At 40.2% G+C, this 20,103-nt stretch overlaps 1 protein-coding gene across 2 annotated transcripts; it reads left to right on the top strand.

Moving 5' to 3' along the window:
- The first annotated feature begins 112 nt into the window (after positions 1-112).
- Positions 113-19,225, top strand: tbc1d13 (TBC1 domain family, member 13). Of its 2 annotated transcripts, XR_014892993.1 has the most exons (13): positions 113-231; positions 2,656-2,729; positions 2,823-2,863; positions 3,433-3,494; positions 4,611-4,710; positions 5,933-6,015; positions 6,089-6,248; positions 7,551-7,761; positions 7,864-8,027; positions 13,640-13,800; positions 14,377-14,434; positions 14,518-14,996; positions 15,333-19,225. XR_014892993.1 is itself a non-coding variant. In XM_085278838.1 (12 exons), exons 1-12 carry the CDS (start codon positions 209-211, stop codon positions 14,581-14,583), a joined length of 1,203 nt encoding a protein of 400 aa, XP_085134964.1. In that variant the 5' UTR covers positions 113-208; the 3' UTR covers positions 14,584-19,225. The 2 variants fall into 2 exon arrangements, 1 of the variants encoding a protein (XP_085134964.1); XM_085278838.1 differs by having other exon boundaries at positions 14,518-19,225.
- Positions 19,226-20,103: the final 878 nt, after the last annotated feature.

Here is a 20,103-nt window from a genome sequence, read left to right as displayed (position 1 = left end):
ATGTATTCTCTGGAATAAATCTTCTCGAATTCTTCCGTTTAAAAATGTATTACTAACTGGTCTGCAGGAGGCAGCATTGCAGCCGACAGTGCATTACCTGTCGGATTTCCTTGGTAAAAGAAGAAGAGAAGTAGGAAGACTTCCCTGTGGCCAATAATTCATTCCTCTTTGGAAACAGTTAAAGGAAAGCACCGTCTCCTGCCTCGACATGTCTACAGCGTACAAAAACAGGTGAGAGGCATTCAAATCTCTGCCCTCGTGAGGGATATAGGGCGCGCGCACATACTGAAGCTGTTTATTTCAGCAGCTAGCCTCCAAAGCGTAGAATTAGCATTAGCAGCCCCGCTGACCAGACACGAGCCCAGTTACAGCCGCTGGAACACGCGCATTGTGAACGCTAATATGGGTTTTTCAGCTAAAAAAAGAGTCACCGTTAGTATCGCAGATGGAAAGCGCGCAGGGTGCTTTGTAAACTCAAGTATTCAGGTATTATGCTACCTCCGTGTTAGCACATCAGGTGACACAACTTCCTCCACTCCCAAAAGGCTAACAATTAGCCACTGTCCGGCTAACGGTATGTGCTGACTTTGTTTGTGTCACCGAAAGATTGACAATAAATCAGCTGTTCACACATAAACACTAGACCTGAACGGAAATTCAAACACATGTGCTTACTACAAACGAACCCGGCCCTCTGACCTGATAACTGCTCGACAAAAAGACCTTAGTAATGCCTTTTTATGGGTTTTTTTTCTCTTTTGCTTTTTCTTTATTGAGCAAATCTTTTTCGTTAACAGTACATATTTTACAGAAGCTGACAATATTACCATGTCTTTGCTGTCAATGTAATAATCAAATCTCAGAGTAAATAGAGCCAAGTAAAGACTCGCAAACGATGTAAACATAAGCTGAAAATTTGACAGAGGAAGGACTGTTACACAAATGGCAGATTCTTATAATAGGAAAAGCAGGGTGTTTTCTGTTTAAAGTTTCCTTTAGATTTCAGGGAAAAGGGCCAATGGGGCGAATGTAGTAGGAAAAATAGTTACTGAGAAAACCCCCAAATTTGTTAGAAGAAAATAGCAAATTTTGGAGGGACAAATGGGAACATTACAAGGAAATAATAGGAAGAATAATAGGTCTACAAGGAAGAAATGTTTAATTTCTGAGGGAACAATAGCAAATTTCTGTGAAAATGTTGAGGAAATAAAACAAAATTAATAAGGAAATAACAGTCAAATTCTTGAGGTGGAACATTTTTGAGGGAAAAGTGACACATTTGTGGGGGCGGCATCAGTTTTGTTTAAATAAAAGGCACATTTCTGAGTCAAAAATACACCCAAGTGAGAAGAAAATGGAAGATTTAAGGGAAATAATCAACTTAGAGAGGAAAAATGGCAAACGTATGGAGAGAAAAAAAACCCAGATCTGTGTGAGGGAGGAACAGAGGCAAATTTGTGTGGACGAAATGGGCAATTATACAAGACCTGGTAATATAATGAGAATAAATGGAAAGTGTACGAAATTACATTTATTTACATCTGATGAACAGATATGTTTTCTGTGCTTTAAAAATGGCTCAAATATTTACATCTTAATTCTGGGTTTAATTTTTCCTGTGGGAGATCGGCTCAAACCTCTTTGGGGAACGGCCGTCATGGCATCGCTCAGTATTAACACTAGGGCTGCACGATTTTGCATAAAATGAGAATCACGATTCTCTTTTCCAGTATAAATATTTATTGCACTTATTAGCTGCACATCAACTTCGTAACAGTTGAGACTGAACATAAAAACAATAAATAAACATAAAAACAACAAATGTCTCAGGTTTTGTTGTTGCCGCAAAATGTTGTACTGCTTGAAATTCCGTCTCCACTGTTGCTCGACACTGCGTGTATAGAGCAGGTAGTGCAACAATAGAAAAACAGTTGCGGGACGGCACTGTGTAGCGTTTGTCTAGGGTGTTGATCATTTTCCTAAATCCCTCGTTTTGCACAGTGTTGATGGGAGCCATATCTTTGGTCAGGTGATAAGTGATAGCCTCCGTAATTTCTTTGTGCCTGCGGGAGTTCGACGTGTATAGGGAAGCGCTGTATAAGGTTCCCGTTATTGATGTTTGGGTGGTTGACCGGGACGGATTTTCTCCTGTCACTTTCTCGTCATCCCTGACGTGCTCTCCGTTGTTTTTTCCCTGCTAATTTTAGCATCACACGGCACAGCTTCTGTATCACGTGGTATAAGGCTCCGCCCTTGTCATTTGTTGAGCAGGAAGAGTGAGCGCTTGTTTTCATGCAGATTACGTCCCGGATCAAAATGCGGTACAATCGTCGTCGTCTTTTTTTTTTCTCTCTCTCTCTCTTTTTTTTTTAAAAAATCGTTGTCATTTGGAAATGAGATCGCACATAAGTATGAATCGAGATCGCGATTTTCTAACGATTAATCGTGCAGCCCTAATTAAGACTTTTCAGTCGGGATTGAAAAGTGTTAATAGTGAGCGTTGCCATTTCCCCATCTTCATATTTGACTCAGAGACAAGAGGCTGTCATCAATCTTCTTCTAAAATTCACTCTCTCCTGTTGTCTCTCTAACTCTGGTGAGTTAACATTTGGGTCAGAAATGAAACTGGCTCTAATCTCGCCTCCTTTTTTTTAGGATACAAGAGTTCAAAGTTGCCTTGGCTGAAGAAAAAATCAACTTGAAGACACTGAGGGAGCTGTGCTTTAATGGTAACTGGATTTTTTGAAGGGGTGGGACTGGTAATGTAATAGTACAATATTCTGTTAAGCTTTACTGACGGAACCTTTCTTTATTTAATGCAGGAATCCCTTTTGAAGGAGGCATACGAGCGCTGTGCTGGAAGGTGAGTCGCCCTGCCTCATGGGACCATTTTAGCTTTAGCTGGTTGTAATTGTATAAACTGGCGTCTCACTTTACAGACAAAAACATACCAGCAGACTCAAAGGTGTACTTTGAGGAAATGCCTCCAATACTTTATTACCTCATACTGTGAAAAGATGTGCTGCCCTTTTACGGCTGAACACTTTACAGTTTACTGGGCTGTTGGTGTCTAAGACAACTAACAATATCAGGGAACTGATTTTCTCTCCGTGAAATATCCAAACTCCAGGAAACACGGAAAAAATGCTGTCTAAGAGTTTCACTAATAGCTGCTGATCTGTTGTCTGCACTTTCTTTTTAATACTACAGCTTGTGTCTACATCCCTGCTGACACATGACACTTCCAACACTCCCACCACATGAGACCAAACTACAGACTGTATATAAAAGCTGGACATAGCCTCAGTGATGTCACCCAGTGGTTTTGGAGTGTGCAAGGAGCTTTGATCTGTTTGTAGGAGTGAAACAGCTTTAATTATGTTTTTAACACAGAGCGTCGTTCTTCTTGTGTTTTGTTTACCTCCTTCTCAGATCCTTCTTAATTACCTACCTGTTGATCAGACCCAGTGGGAGTCTTTCCTGAAAAAGCAAAGGTAAGTGGATCAGTTTAAAGCCCGATCAAAGAGCTGGTGCTTTGATTTTATTTAGGAGAACCCTTGTTTTGTGTCAGCTGCTCTGAGTCTGACTCACAAAACCTGATGCTGCTTATTATGATGCATTATGGTTGAAGTCGCAGCTCTGTTGTGGTTTCCTCTGTTTCACATGAGAGCACTGAGACCCAGTTTGGTCTTAACCACTCTTTCCTTCTACTGGGGAAATCAGTGAAATCTAAGAGTGTTGAAAAAGGACATTTTTAGTAAATGAATATGCAGCCTAAAGAAGATTGTCTTTTTCACCTCTGATTATTTAGATTTAGCAGTAAGTCTGCTCTGTGAGCTTCCCGATGTTCCATGTGCATAGATGGAAAGCTGGAGGCTTCTCGATTCTTATTCACTTTAAATGTGCCGAACTCACGAGTGGCCACACTACACTGTGGTTCTTTTGCTTTGTTTTGTGAATGCTGCTTAATTTGAAAAGATGAGTCAACCTAATTTTAAATGCTGCGGCTCAGTTGAGTAGTTCTTAAACTTTTTGCTTCACTTCAGTAGCTGGAAAAGGACACACAAGTTTTATCAGTCATCAGCAATCCAAATACAAGGACCCAAAGTAATCTTAAAACTTTTGGCCAGAGGGGCCGATGGCGCGATATGGCAGCCTCGCTTCTGTCAGTCTGCCCCAGGGCAGCTGTGGCTACAACTGTAGCTTGCCTCCACCAGTGTATGAATGTGAGAGTGAATGAATAGTGGCATTGTAAAGCGCTTTGGGTGCCTTGAAAAGTGCTATATAAATCCAATCCATTATTATTATTATTATTTAAAAAAGGTGACACATACACAGGGGGAAAAGCAAGCAAACTCAGAAGGGAAACGCTGACAAATTTACAAGAGGAAAAACTGTAGAGTCATTTTTCTTTTAGAGTTTAAACTATTTAATCAGTCAAACTTGTCAAAGAATAGAAAATCTAAAAAGAAACTTTATTTAACTTCAAAAACAGGACGTGAATCCTTCCATGTGATTCACTAATATATGAGAATCTGATGTGACTAATCAAATTCAGTGATTATTAATCAATTAATGTATTCTTTCCTTTTCTTCCATGGGTCTCACAGAGAGGTGTACTCCCAGTTCCTGAAGGAGATGATCATCCAGCCCGGCATTGCCAACGCCAACCTGGGCCTTTCCAGAGAAGACGTGACGATGGAGGATCACGTGAGTCATCCTCTGTCGTTCTCTCTTCGCTGCAGTGACGAGCTGAAAGAAATAATGAAACCAAATTGTGCTATGAGTGATAAATCGAAATGAAAATTAGCATCACCTCCCAACAGTTATACAAGTGTCAGATTGAGATAAACAGTGTGGATTCTCCTGCTGAGTGCCATTAAACTGTGTCAGGTGAATATAATTACAGAGTCTAAAGTCGTAAAACACTCACTGCTGCCGTTTTCAACTCGAGCACTCAGCAAGCAGGAGTTTGGTCTGATTCTGTTACAGATCTTTAGCTGAGGTCTGCATAATAAAGATTTTACTGGACTCGCAACATTAAATTTTATGGCTTGGCTTCATAAGGTTGTGCTTGAGTGAACCTTTAAACGTGTGAGTACTGAATAATACCTTTCACTTTGTGACTGCTGCCCACACTGGGCACAGACTGTGTGCAGTAATTTATATTTGCACGATGGCACACAGTGTAGCATAAACTAGAGCTGTTACAGAGGCTTTTTAAACAACCAAATCCATCACAATGAGTGCCTACCATGAATTAATTTGGGGGCGACTGTGGCTCAGGGGGTTGGGAATCGCATCTGTAACCGGAAGGTCGCTGGTTCGATCCCTGGGCTCTCTGTCCTGGTCGTTGTGTCCTTGGGCAAGACGCTTTACCCTACCGCCTACTGGTGATGGCCAGAGGGGCCGATGGCGCGACATGGCAGCCTGGCTTCTGTCAGTCCGTCCCAGGGCAGCTGTGGCTACAACTGTAGCTGCCTCCACCAGTGTGTGAATGTGAGAGTGACTGAATAGTCGTATTGTAAAGCACTTTGGCTGCCTTGAAAAGCGCTATGCAAATCCAATCCATTATTATTATTATTATTATTATTATTATTATCATTATTTATCACTCATATGCACATGGCTGTGCTTCATCTGTTTGACTCTAAAAACGTGGGAGTCAGAGTCTGAAGTGATAAGAAGCCAAGTTATCTCCATGCACACAGTGCACACACGCAGCAGCGTGATTCTGAAACTGTCGGATTTATATTTTGAAGTCACTTTAAAGTCAAATTTGCTCTGCAGTCAGATAAACGCTGAAGAGATGTACGGCACGTCCTTACAGATCACAGAAATATAGATCACCTTCTCCTGTGGCTCTTTGTCATGAGCCACTTGTCTTGACGAGTTTGATTGAATAGTTTTTATCTGATCTGATTCTTTTCAGCCTCTGAATCCAAACCCTGACAGCAGGTGGAACACCTACTTTAAAGATAATGAAATTCTGCTGCAGATCGACAAAGACGTGAGGTAAACACCTTTACCAGCTGTTCTGTTACTTCTGTTAAATAACAGTAATGTGAATGTGAGTGTTCACCTGCAGGCGGCTGTACCCGGACATGGCGTTCTTCCAGCGCCCCACAGAGTACCCCTGTCAGCTGATCCTGGACCCTCAGAACGACTACGAGACACTGCGTCGCCGAGTGGAGCAGACGACGCTGAAGGCACAAACGGTGAACTGCAACCGCAGCGGGGTCACCAATGTAAGCCTACATCCAGGGCATGAATGCGATTGTGGGGTCCAGCTCAGTTTTGCTGATTCAGGCCCATCTGTCGAATTTTGACTTTTCTGCCCCGCTTACAGTACAAACAGGTTAGTTCAGGTACAGTGACGCGCTGAAACAAAACCATCATCCTGGTATTAACAGCAGGAAGGGTTGAAGTTACTCACACGGCCTACATCAAAGCTGACACCGGTACAGCTGAGAAAAGAAAACAGTTAATGACTAAGAATTCATCTCATTAGAAATGTAATAGGAATGTATAACTTATGATGGAATGATGATGGCCATCGTCAGCTATTTACATTCGTTTGTTGTACATGACTTTTCTGTAAACATTTATCCACCTATAAATCACAGACCTGAATTACTGCTTAATTACTGCAACATTACATAAAGTTTTTAAAACTACACGTTTACACAGTCACTTAAAGAGGAAATGGTGCAGCATTTTTTTACAGGTCAGGCATTTTAACCCTCAGGTTAATATCTGTAAAAGGGGTTTTAATTAACTTAGAAATTTAGATGTAAATGACTGAAAGGGCAATACTTTACCTCAAAGGAATGATCGTGGTTCTTTGGATAATATCTAGACAGATTCCTCTCTCTGCCGTGACCGTCTTTCAACCTCAGTTAATGGTGAAAAATGTAGATCATGTCCTGTACCAGGCAGGAAATAAAAACTTGGCAGTTGTTAAAACTTAAACCCCCTGATGACTGCTAAAACGTGCACATAATGTGTAAACGTTAAGTTTGAGTTATGTGCAGAAAAAGTGTGTGTTCACAAAGCAGCCTTGGTCACACAGTTTGTGTGTACAAAGAAACAGTAGTTTTATTCAGAGGGCAGCAAGATTATTTATGTAGTGGAGAAACCCTGCTCATGTGGATATGACTAATCAGCATGAGCACCATGTCTCCATTTGTTTCACATCTATTTGATATTTGGTAACATTTACAGACATAACTGGCATAAATCAGGTGTTTCCTTCGCCAGTAAACGATAATAACATGGGCACACAGTCTAATTGTCATTAATAGCATGTGTTCTGTGATAATAAGAATATTTTATGTGTTTGGCATATTTGCATTACAGTTTTGTCTGTTAGCATAAAAAATGCAAAAAAAACCCCAAAAATTAGAAGCGGCGTTAATCCTTGCTTCCATGTGATTGGCTGATTAGATATTACTGTTGCTATGCAGTTGTACAGGTGTGCCTAACAAAGTGGCCATTGAGTGTATGTTACTTAAAATCTGTTTCGGATCAGCTGTGTCTTGTTTTCTCAGGTGAGTTCACCTGGAAAGGCGCTGAACCTGTATCCATCTAACGAGTACGAGGTGCTGCCCAATGGCAGTGAAGCCCACTGGGAGGTGGTAGAGCGGATCCTCTTCATTTATGCCAAACTGAACCCTGGCATCGCCTACGTCCAGGGCATGAATGAGATTGTGGGGCCAATTTACTACACGTTTGCCACAGATCCCAACAGCGAGTGGAAAGGTTTGTAACGTTTAAAAGGGGAAAAAAGCTTACATAAACTCTGTTTTCCTTTTGGTGATTTTTTTTTTTGTTTGTTTGTTTATTTACTGCGGCATCTCACAGAGCACGCTGAGGCAGACACCTTCTTCTGTTTCACCAATCTGATGTCGGAGAACAGAGATAACTTCATCAAGAGCCTGGACGACTCTCAGTGTGGCATTACCTACAAGATGGAGAGTGTGTACTCCATGCTCAAAGACAAAGACATGGAGCTATATCTTAAGCTGGTAAGGTTCACCTTTAACACATTTCTTGTTCCTTCCACTAAACACAGACGCAAACAAGTATTTTCTTCAATAACTCAATTACCAAATTGACTTGAATATGCTTTGTAACCAGGGTTTTAATAGTTTTGCAATTTTCATTAGTTTTTATTTTTATTTAGTTTTGACTTCAGGTTTTCAATTTTATATCAGTTTTAATTAGTTTTTACCAATTGTTTGCTAGTTTAGTTTTTAGTTTTTTGAAAATCCTTAGTTTCAGTTTAGTTTTGATTAGTTTCAGTTATAGTTTTAGTTGTTTGCAATAATTACGTGCAGCAAAATCCCAGTTTCATCATATCAGTCATGCTCTTCTGCTTATCCTTGGGTATGTTGCTATTCCAGCTACCATACCCTGCACCCTGGACAGGTTGCCTGTCTGTCGCAGGGCTAACACGCAGAGACAGACAACTCACATTCCCAACTATGGGTTCTTTAAATAAATAAATTAGGGCAGATGAACAACCATTGATACCAGGCAACTATAAAATGTATATCTTGGCCCCACTGAGACTATTAACTCTTGCAGCACCGGGTGTTCGTAATTTTGGTTCAAGTGAATTGATAAACTTTTTGAAGGCAGTTGACTCACACAGTTATGTAGACATCCCCGTCCTGTTGTCTCGGGATGAATCACGCTGCCTTGCCTGGGGTTAGCTTCTGTTTTCTGGGGATGAGGTTTGAGTGCGCTCCCTTACCTTCTCAAGGTAAGCTAGGTTAGCCTTCTTGTGTGAGCTTTTCAAGTGCACTTTAAGGTTTGTGGGATTTTTTTTCCCTTTAGAAATGTCCCTCATAATTTGTGTCTTTCCACTACAAGTCACTTTATCCAAAACACAGTCATATTCAAAGTAATCCCAAATTGGACTCAGGCGCTTTCTCCCGACTTTTCCTGACATGATTCTGCGCGAGGACGGAGCAACACAGACGACTCAACTAACATACTGCCACCTGCAGGCATAATGAGACAGCAAGACAAAAATCTGGAAACTCAACTTCATTTTCACTCTTGACTATTGTATGACACGCACACATCAATGAAAACTAAACACATTTTTGCTATAAATTCAGTTAATTTTAGTTAGTTTTGTGAGCACTCATTACAGTTTTAGTTAGTTTTCCTTTTTGTTTTTATTTCTGTTAATGAAAATGTTTTTTCACTTCTAGTTTTCGTTATTTCGTTAGTTTTCGTTAACGATGATAACCTTGTTTGTAACAGAGCTGCTTCCAGTCAGCCCTTTTCCAGTTTCTCTTATTGATAAGATACTTTAAAAAAGTAGAAAAGATCTCTCCTGTCCTTCCTCTTGTAGGATTTAAATAATTTTTGTCGGACAGTCAGCACTTTTCATGATGTTTCTTTTCAAGATAATCGCCTGTAACTGCTGTGATTCTTGGCTGTTTGACAGACTTTCTTCTCACTCATCAGGAATTTATTTCCTACAAAGCAGCAAAACAGAAACTCCCACAGGTTAAACTGGGCTGACCAGATACGTTTAAAGCCTACTGACTCTGAATTACTAAACATGAGCTCTCACAATCAAAGCAACTTGTAATTTTCATGTTAGATTGTATGTAAAAGATGATGATTTTTTATTATTATTATTATTATTCATTTATTTTTTGGTAAGAATCAACCTCTGGGAATAAATATCAAAGCCAGTGCTGCAGCACCACAAGCTAATTTCTCTCGTGGTCTCTTGATGCTGGCTCTAAAAGCGAGTTAGTCCCCATACAGGGAGTGCAGAATTATTAGGCAAATGAGTATTTTGTCCACATCATCCTCTTCATGCATGTTGTCTTACTCCAAGCTGTATAGGATCGAAAGCCTACTACCAATTAAGCATATTAGGTGATGTGCATGTCTGTAATGAGAAGGGGTGTGGTCTAATGACATCAACACCCTATATCAGGTGTGCATAATTATTAGGCAACGTCCTTTCCTTTGGCAAAATGGGTCAAAAGAAGGACTTGACAGGCTCAGAAAAGTCAAAAATAGTGAGATCTTGCAGAGGGATGCAGCAGTCTCAAAAGTCTCAAAAGCTTCTGAAGCGTGATCATCGAACAATCAAGCGTTTCATTCAAAATAGTCAACAGGGTCGCAAGAAGCGTGTGGAAAAACCAAGGCGCAAAATAACTGCCCATGAACTGAGAAAAGTCAAGCGTGCAGCTGCCAAGATGCCACTTGCCACCAGTTTGGCCATATTTCAGAGCTGCAACATCACTGGAGTGCCCAAAAGCACAAGGTGTGCAATACTCAGAGACATGGCCAAGGTAAGAAAGGCTGAAAGACGACCACCACTGAACAAGACACAAGCTGAAACGTCAAGACTGGGCCAAGAAATATCTCAAGACTGATTTTTCTAAGGTTTTATGGACTGATGAAATGAGAGTGAGTCTTGATGGGCCAGATGGATGGGCCCGTGGCTGGATTGGTAAAGGGCAGAGAGCTCCAGTCTGACTCAGACGCCAGCAAGGTGGAGGTGGAGTACTGGTTTGGGCTGGTATCATCAAAGATGAGCTTGTGGGGCCTTTTCGGGTTGAGGATGGAGTCAAGCTCAACTCCCAGTCCTACTGCCAGTTTCTGGAAGACACCTTCTTCAAGCAGTGGTACAGGAAGAAGTCTGCATCCTTCAAGAAAAACATGATTTTCATGCAGGACAATGCTCCATCACACGCGTCCAAGTACTCCACAGCGTGGCTGGCAAGAAAGGGTATAAAAGAAGAAAAACTAATGACATGGCCTCCTTGTTCACCTGATCTGAACCCCATTGGGAACCTGTGGTCCATCATCAAATGTGAGATTTACAAGGAGGGAAAACAGTACACCTCTCTGAACAGTGTCTGGGAGGCTGTGGTTGCTGCTGCAGGCAATGTTGATGGTGAACAGATCAAAACACTGACAGAATCCATGGATGGCAGGCTTTTGAGTGTCCTTGCAAAGAAAGGTGGCTATATTGGTCGCTGATTTGTTTTTGTTTTGTTTTTGAATGTCAGAAATGTATATTTGTGAATGTGGAGATGTTATATTGGTTTCACTGGTAAAAATAAAAATTGAAATGGGTACCGTATTTTCACGACCATAAGGCGCACTGTGCTAAAAGGCACAGTCTCAGTTATGTGTGCCCTTACTGTATTTAACACACACATAAGGCGCACTGGACCATAGGGCGCATACAAGTACCGTATGCGTATTTAAAAATAAAGCGGGAGCAAACCTGAATTCGGTACCTTACTCACATTTTTATTACCAATAATCGTCATCATCAACAACACACAAGCATACAAGTGTGCGTATTTAAAAATAAAGCAGGAGCAAAACAAAGTTTGGTACTCACATTTTTATCATCAATCAAACCCATCGAAGTCCTCATCCTCTGTGTCTGAATTGAACAGCTGCGCTAAATCTCCATCAAACATGCCAGGTTCACTGTCTTCACTGCCAGAGTCACTTTCCGTGCCGTGCGGCTCCTCGGAAACGATGCCGGCTTTTGCGAAAGCTCGAACAACAGTGCCAGCAGACATGTTAGCCCAAGCATCTACAATCCATTGGCAAATTGTGGCGTAACTCGCCCGGCGCTGCCTTCCACTCTTAGTGAAACTGCGTGGAAAAAACCACCTGGTCTCCTTACATACACCTCCCTCAGCCAGTCTTTCATCATTTCCTCATCCATCCAGCCCTTTTCATTTGCCTTAATGATGATTCCTGCTGGAAACTTCTCTTTAGGCAAAGTCTTTCGCTTAAAAATCACCATAGGCGGCAGTTTCTGTCCATTAGCATGGCAGCCAAGCACAACAGTAAAAGAAGACTTTTCGTGCCCCGTTGTGCGTATCGCTACCGTGCTGGTCCCCTGCTTCTCCACAGTGTGACTCACCAGGATGTCAAAAGTGAGCGGGACCTCGTCCATGTTTGTGATGTGGCTGGGCTGGATGTTTTTGTCGCCGATGTGTTTGCTGCAGTAGGAGCGGAAGATGGCCAGCTTTTCCTTATAATCCGCTGGAAGTTGCTGCGCTACCGTAGTCCTGGTCCGGATGGAAAAATGGCACCGTTTCATAAAACGAAAGCACCAAGACGGACCTCCTTGGAAATGTTCAATGTTCATCTCTTCTGCTAGCGAAACTGCTTTTAGTCGAATGGTGACCGTCGAAACGCTTCTCCCGCTCGCTCTTTGCTCGATGATCCACCGCTCGAGTCTTTTCTCCAACTCGGGCCACCTCGCCTTATGTCCGCGGAAACTCAGCTGCGTTTTCTTGACCTGTCGGAGCTTGTTTTCCAGCTTCCTCCATTTGCGAACCATCGATTCGTTAATCTTAAATTCTCTCGCCGCTGCTCGATTTCCATGTTCCTCCGCGTAGCTGATGGCCTTCAGTTTAAACTGTGCTTCGTAAGCGTGTCTCTTTGCCATTTTCAGGGTTGTTAAAACAACGATGTTCCACATAATCGCACATACCTGTTCTTTTATACAGGTATGTGCGATTGTCCCGGTATTTACGATCAACGCCCACACTTCACCCTTTAACGTTCTCATGGTGTTCTCTACTACGTCCTCCTTACAACACATAGGGCGCGCCGCACTTTTTGAAGAAAATCTAAGACTTTTAAGTGCGCCTTATGGTCGTGAAAATACGGTATATATTTTTTTGTTAAGTTGCCTAATAATTATGCACAGTAATAGTCACCTGCACACACAGATATCCCCCTAAAATAGCTAAAACTAAAAACAAACTAAAAACTACTTCCACAAACATTCAGCTTTGATATTACTGAGTTTTTTGGGTTCATTGAGAACATGGTTGTTGTTCAATAATAAAATTATTCCTCAAAAATACAACTTGCCTAATAATTCTGCACTCCCTGTAGACTCCCGGGTTTAAATGTCCAACTTTTCAGCAAAAATAAACACCTTTACAGCTTCTAGAATGTGACTGACAGGTGGATGGTGACACATTCATCTGTAGCTGCTAGCTGTCTATTAGGTTTCACCTCAGCTAACTGGAGTCTCAGAACTGGACCTCTGGACTGTATGGTGTTTGCATCTTCTGGGCCAATTTGCTGAGGATAGGCCTAGCAGACAGGTAAAAACTGCAGTCAAGACTGAAACTGTAGACCTGAGCGAAATCCAAATGGATACTAATAAACCTTCCAACTCCAAATAGATCTGGTGACAATGGCTGCCTGGGTGTGAGCCCACTGGGAAGTATTCTGAGTTACTTTCAACAACCCAAACTAAGCAGTTTCTGGGCAATACACCTAGTGCTCCCAAAGCAGCACCCATAGGGCATACTTCTAATTCACTGTCAAAATATTAAATTTTTTTTCTTGATCAGCTGCAGGTGCAAGGAAAAAATAAACAGCCCTTGGAATTACCAAGATATCTACCGGTACTTTGATTATTCATAAATTCATAATTAGTCATAATTATAAACAAACACAAAATCAAAACAAACCAGTACTGCTGTGTTTTCTTTCATTTATGGAACAGCTTCATGTTCTCCCTGCAATAAAAATTTAAAAAAGTAAAATGCAGATTAAATTCTTGTTTAAAAATTGTTGCATTGACTTCCTGTGTGTCTTCCCCCCACAGGAAGAGCAGAACATCAAACCACAATATTTCACCTTCCGCTGGCTCACCCTGTTGTTATCTCAGGAGTTCCTCCTGCCAGATGTCATCCGCATCTGGGACACACTTTTTTCTGACCAGGACAGATTCCATTTCCTCATCCTGGTCTGCTGCGCCATGCTCATGTGAGTCTTTCAGACTGGATTGAATTTATTTCAGTTATTTTTATATGTCATCAATTGGACATGATTCTCCTGAGATTTTTTAGAGCCAAATACAATAACTTTAGTTTACTTTAAATGTATAAATACAAACATGCAAGCAATCCAGGTCTTTGTCTTTAAGACATGACTCTAGTTTTATTAATTGATCTGTCATCTTCATAATTATAATTGGGTATCATCTGCATACAATAGAAACTGTGTTATTTTCTAATAGATTACCTGAAGAACGCGCACAGAGCATGAAATGTTAATTATTCAGGTGTAAAAGACTATGGGCAGACTAGGCTTTCAAAGTCCGAGTCAGGGTGCTATTTAGCATTACAGTGTTCTTTGCGAAGAGGAAAAATGACTCGGCAGTCTTTGCAGAAGTACTTGAGTTTTGTGTGAATTTAGAAGTAGGCATTAGTTGTCTTGCTTCATAGATGGATATAAGTGGGTGTCATCTGCATAGAAGTGTATGCACTTTCTTTTTTTTGTTTTTTAAATAACATTTCCTAAGGGAAGCATTCACACTGTGTCAACTCCTCCTTCTCACAGACTTATCCGGGATAACTTATTGGCTGGTGATTTCACAGTGAACATGAGATTACTGCAGGTACAACTCTAAAGCACACAGTGTTCATGTTCAGACATGCAGCTGATGCTACAGGGATTAATTGGGCTGGATATGTCTTTCAGGATTACCCCATCTCAGACGTCCACACCATCCTGACCAAAGCCAAAGACCTGCAGGATACATCCTAACCTGGTCCTCGTCCTCCCGCCTTCTCTGGTCACGTGTGGTAGGTGGGAGTCTAAAACAAAAAGGAGAAAAAAAAAAAAAAACAACAAAAAAACATTTGTCATGTCAAATGTGTTGTGGATGGACCTGACCAATGAAGAGTCTGCACGGATGTTGGGGACAGCGTGCAAAACTTGGGAGGACATGCTGAAACTTCCTCGAAATGAGTGGAGGATGGAGGGGTGCCTTGTGTCATAATGCATTATGGGAAAAGGCTCCCTTGGTACGTGCCTGTCCTGCTTTCTCAGCCATCTCTCCCGTGGAGACAAATGAAGGTCTGTAGGGAGGCGGGGCCACAGTAATCCTACACTACCAATCGTAACCACATGTTCAACGAAGGAGCCAAGAATTCAAAGGAAACTCCCACTGCGATCACGTATGTAGTCCGATTGAGTTTAACTGTGTTGAGCAGTATGTGCATGTTTGTTCTTCTAAAAAAAAAAAAAAAGTTAATTTTCAATGATTTTTGCTGATGTAAGAAACATGTATGCCTTACCTTTTGAAGGATGTGAAATGGGAGATGGCATTTCTGTGTATATATTCACTCTGACATCAGAAACATGAAGCGATAGTTTCCGCCTGTTATCATCTCAGCAATGCTTTCTAACCTTTTGGAGAATCACAGCAGAAGGAAACTGCTGTTGAAAGAATGGTGTTGTTTTTTCATACTGAACACTATTTTCACAGCAGTTTTATTTTTTTCTTCCTCTAGCCCAAAGAAGCAAGTCTCACAACTACGTTGGGACCAATGTGCACTTAATTTTAATAGTAATGAAATATTAACAGTATGGTTTAGTGAAGTTCTTAATTTTTGATCAGCAATCAGTCCAGCTTCTGGAAATTGCCAATGTCATCGACCAATCGGAGGAAATGTGTGAGGAGCTAAAATAGCTTGTTTGAGACAGAAGGATTAACTGAGCCCAGTGTAAGATAAAGAAGGATTATTCTTATCTATGAATCATGCACAGTTGCTCAAGTAACTTAAAATGAAAAGAGGGTGTTTTTTTTGTTTGTTTGATGTTTTTGGATAGTGAGGAATTATCTTTACATAGCAATGCATCAACCACACAGCTGCCTTTTAGGCAAACTTTCTAAAAGTTGGCATGAAACACTTCTTTTCTCCTCTTCTTTACAGAGTGCAGTTGTTCAGTCAGAAAGGAGGCTTGGCTGTTTATAACAAAATAATAGCCTTGCTAAATTTAAGTTAATCACTTTTGGTTTAGACTGATGATGTTCAGTGTGAAAACGGCATCCTGGCTCATTGCACTTTTCTCTTCTGATGTGCACGTCTGTGTCCAGCCTTGAGCTTGTAACACGTCAGTGAGGAGAATCAATGCAGAATCAGAAAAGAAGCGAACTGTTGAAGCTTATTGAGTGATGACGCTCATATGAAGGCACTCTGTGTGGATATTTGATCTGAACACGAATGAAAAGAGGTCATTCTAACTCTAAGAATTTGTAATGTGGCCCTACATGCACAGGCCCAGGGCCATTAAAGTGCAGTGTTTATCGTCTTTACAAACACTTCTCAGAAGTTGGTTTGGGCATTAAATAATCTAAGCTTTCCCTGTCTGCTTTTTATTTTCTGCTTCTAAAAATTAAACCTAATCTTCCACACTATAGAAACATTACTTTTCTTCATTTACTTTTACCTACAGTCTGTAACAGTGCTGAACTTTGAGGAAGTGTTAAGTTGCTCTTTCACTTAAACTGAAAAGATTATTCTTGCTCAACTTATCATAATGAATCAAAGTGGACCTGTTCTTCTTTTCCTGTTTCCTGTCTCATAGTTCCTGCTCCAGTGGTGGATGTTCATATTAAACACGGCCAAAGTTAACAAATAACAAGGTCAGTGTACAGTTAGTCCCTCTGACACCAAAGCTCAGGCTGCAAAATGCTCCAAACACTCATTTTTTTCCTTTCTACTTTTGGACTTGCATGAAGTCACAGAGAAGGGACGTCCCTAATACAGTCATGTTAAGCACAGACGACCCACACACTTCAGTTGACAAGGGGCAGTCAGTCAGAATAAAGTTGGCTTAAAGGGGGAGGAGCTAAAATGGCTAGCTTGAGATCTAAAGGTCTGCCCCAAGGCTCCGTGTAAAATAAAGAAGTATTATTTTGAACTGTGAATTATGCAAAGCTCCTCTTGTAGAGTTCAGGAAAAAACTGGAGCTGGAAATTAGAACAATGCATCCACTTAAATCTAAAACCAGTAAAATCTCAGAACCTGAGAAATGGCTGTTTTGTTTTAGTTTTAGTGACCGCTTTTAACTGTCAGACTTAATATAACACTAACTGTTAATCTAACAATAGCTTCATATGTAGGGAAAAATTTATGAATTACACATAAACTGCTTTAACACTTTGAGACGATAAAGTCAACATTTGTGAGAAAAAGGTGATGAGGTGAATCCAGATAAAGTTTTTCCTGATGGGGGAAAAACACAAATCTTCTTGCAAAATTATGACTTTAAAATGTCATTTTGGCTTCTTTTTTTTTTTTTTTTAAAGAACAAAAAAAAAAAAAAAAACTTTAATGCTTAACTTTTTTCTTTAAATATCACTCTTCTTTAAACCTGCAATGGCCCATACATTCTGCTGTAAAAGTGATCGTAAGGTGTTTTCCCACCAACGCTGTTTAGTCTGTTTAAATCGAGGATGTGTGAACATGGTGATCACAGCAAATCAACCACACCGAGACCCTTTGGAGGTGGTCACGCTGCGGTTCGTTTATGGTGGCTAAACCAACTACTAGATATACGCTACAAGTCTGAGCTAAAAAACTTAAAAGAGTAATATAAGGTTGGAGTCACAGTACAGACACATCTGGTCGCTGAGTGGACCGAACAGTTCACTTGTTTTCATCTCTGTGTGAAAACAGACCAAAACACAGGGAAAATCTACAAGTTTACAAACTCATCACTTATTTAGACCAGATTAAACGAACAATAGGTGTGAAATCCCCCTAAACTAACAATAGAAATCAATATTTAGTCAAGCTGGAGATGGTACGTCGCACTTTAAATGAAATGACAGATCTCCCAAAATCTGTATTTTCAGATTGTCTCAAATAATCTGAGCTGTTTTTGTGTTTTTATTAAGGAAAACTGGAATCATTTTTTTCTGTACAATAATTTCAGTTTATTTAATGAAGCTGTGCAAAATATTAGGCTGGAAAAACACATTTGAGCTCTGTTTTAAAAACTGCAACCAGATCAGTATTAGACCCACTACAGGTTTCATAATGTGAAGCCACAATCAGATCTTTAGTCAGCAAGATTTTTTTTTCTCTAATCTTTCCTGACAATAAACTGCAGAAAACTTCAAAAAGTGCAGTTTGGGTAAAACTTTCAAGGCTCATATCACCATGTGAGATATATGGCTGCTTAAAACAAGTGATAACATATGACCGGCCTCCTTTCTACCTGCACTTTGATACCAGGGTTGTCCTCCAGCTGTGACTCCTGCTGTTTAAATGGGTTTTTCAACCACAAAAATATTTAGATCTCAGAAATTCTGGAAAGATTAAATAAATAAAAAAGCACCAAATTTCATCCCAGTTGCTGAGGTTCCATGTCCTGTTAGTGTACAAACAGCCATGGTGCTAAGATAAAATAAGTAGCTTCAATAAATGCACTGGCGTTATTGTACAAACAAAAATGAGCTGATTCTGAGGAGGTCCGCTGGGAACCTTTCTCATATTTTGCTGATTTTACATCAAATCTTCCGCACTTCTTGTTGTACTTTCTAACCTCTTACTGTCCATTGAGTAGTTAAGGGTTCAGTCAGATCTTCCTTTTCTGTTTTATGTTATAACAGACGAACGTTGAGGCCAAAGTTGCTTTGAGAGTTGAATTGAGAGGCCCACGTGCTGTTTAAGCATGTTTGTTAACATGCTTAAAATGCAACATCACTGTGACTGATACGAGGTTAAAGATCAGTAATCACGTTAAAAATCTGAGATTAGTTTTTCCCCCAAATAATCACAATTATGATTTTTACCATAAGTAGCCCTGCCACAGCTACACAGGTTGTTCACATTTCTGCTGACACTGTTAAATCGATCTTTCATGTTTCTGACTCCGCAAGGAACAAACGCACAACTACACTAATCTTTGTTTCCTGACAACCTGCAGCTGAAGTAAAATCTGCAGTTTTTGGGTTTTTTTGCATCTCAAGAAAAAGCCGGCATGAAAATGAAAGTATTGAAGTGTATTTTAGTCTCATTAAACCACTTCTGAACATCTGGAATATTCTGTTCAGTGTGAAAGAGCAAGTTTACGAAGACCAAAATTATTCTGTATTTTTACCATGTTGGGATTTTTACTTTTTTTATTTTGAGGGACTGTTACTAGTTAGATTCCCATGCTCCTCTTTTAATGTGTATTTATTTTTTATTTCCTGTGTGTGTGTGTGTGTGTGTGTGTGTGTGTGTGTGTGTGTGTGTGTGTGTGTTGAAGGGGGTGATGTTCTCTATACTCAGTCTTATATCAGTTATATGCATGGAATGGATTTTGTAAGATGATTTTTGTAAAACGTCTCCAGTGTTAAGACTTGTAAATATGTTTTTACATGTTTGCAGACGTGCATTAAAATGAACAATGGGATAAATCGCATGCCTCTTTCTTTCTGGTTTCAGAATAAGTCGGATTCTGTAAAATTCTGTCTATGAGGACCCTACTTCTCCTGTGGCCTCTGTAAATACTTTCATGATGAGTTTATGATCTCAGCTGCTAGTTTCAAGTCTTTGGTCAAATAATTATCATGTTTTATTTACAATCATGATCTCATTTACAGTAAAAGTAATGTATGCCTTAGATTGGGCCTACCCTGAGATTAAGTCATGTTTTACAGCAGACAGTTTCACACATCATTACTGATAAACCACATGTTTTTCTTATCACAGATCGAAACAAGCACCAGCCTCCAGCACTGAAGTATAAAAGCTGCAGTTGCTCTAATGTTATCTTGAGGCTGGTTCTCACTCCTTCAAACTGTACTTAAGCTTAAAGTTAGTATATTAGGGGAATGAGCTGGAGTGCCTGAATTGGACCTAAAGACCATGTTTGTTTTGTTGATGCCTTTTGAAGAATTAACAGAATTATCTAACATGGTGTGACAGCCACAACAAACACTGAAGCTCTAAAATGAGTTCTGAAATCAGTGGGTGGTATCACAGTAGCTATGTACGTACACACACACACACACACACTTACTTGCAGGGTAAGAGTAAAACAAAAAGACTTAATTAATCAGACATCCTCGACCCACATTACTGTTTTGTTTTTGTTTTTTACTGCACAAAGTGTAGACAATTCATCAATAAAATTTATTTATTTATTTTTTTTTTTGCATAATTTAATTAGTTTTACTCAAGCGTTGTGGGCATTTGTGTATCGTATGGTCCTAAATAACAGGAAACACATTACTCTTCAGGTAAGGTGACAACAGCGCATTGCTTTTACTACGGGTGGTTTATT

Source organism: Mchenga conophoros, linkage group LG7 (genome assembly GCF_057382185.1).
Source record: "Mchenga conophoros isolate Kocher_MC1m ecotype Shallow Benthic linkage group LG7, M_conophoros_male_GT1.1, whole genome shotgun sequence".
Classification (NCBI taxonomy): Eukaryota; Metazoa; Chordata; class Actinopteri; order Cichliformes; family Cichlidae; genus Mchenga; species Mchenga conophoros.
Note: the sequence above shows the minus strand (reverse complement) of the source record. Positions and strands in the feature narration are given on the sequence as shown.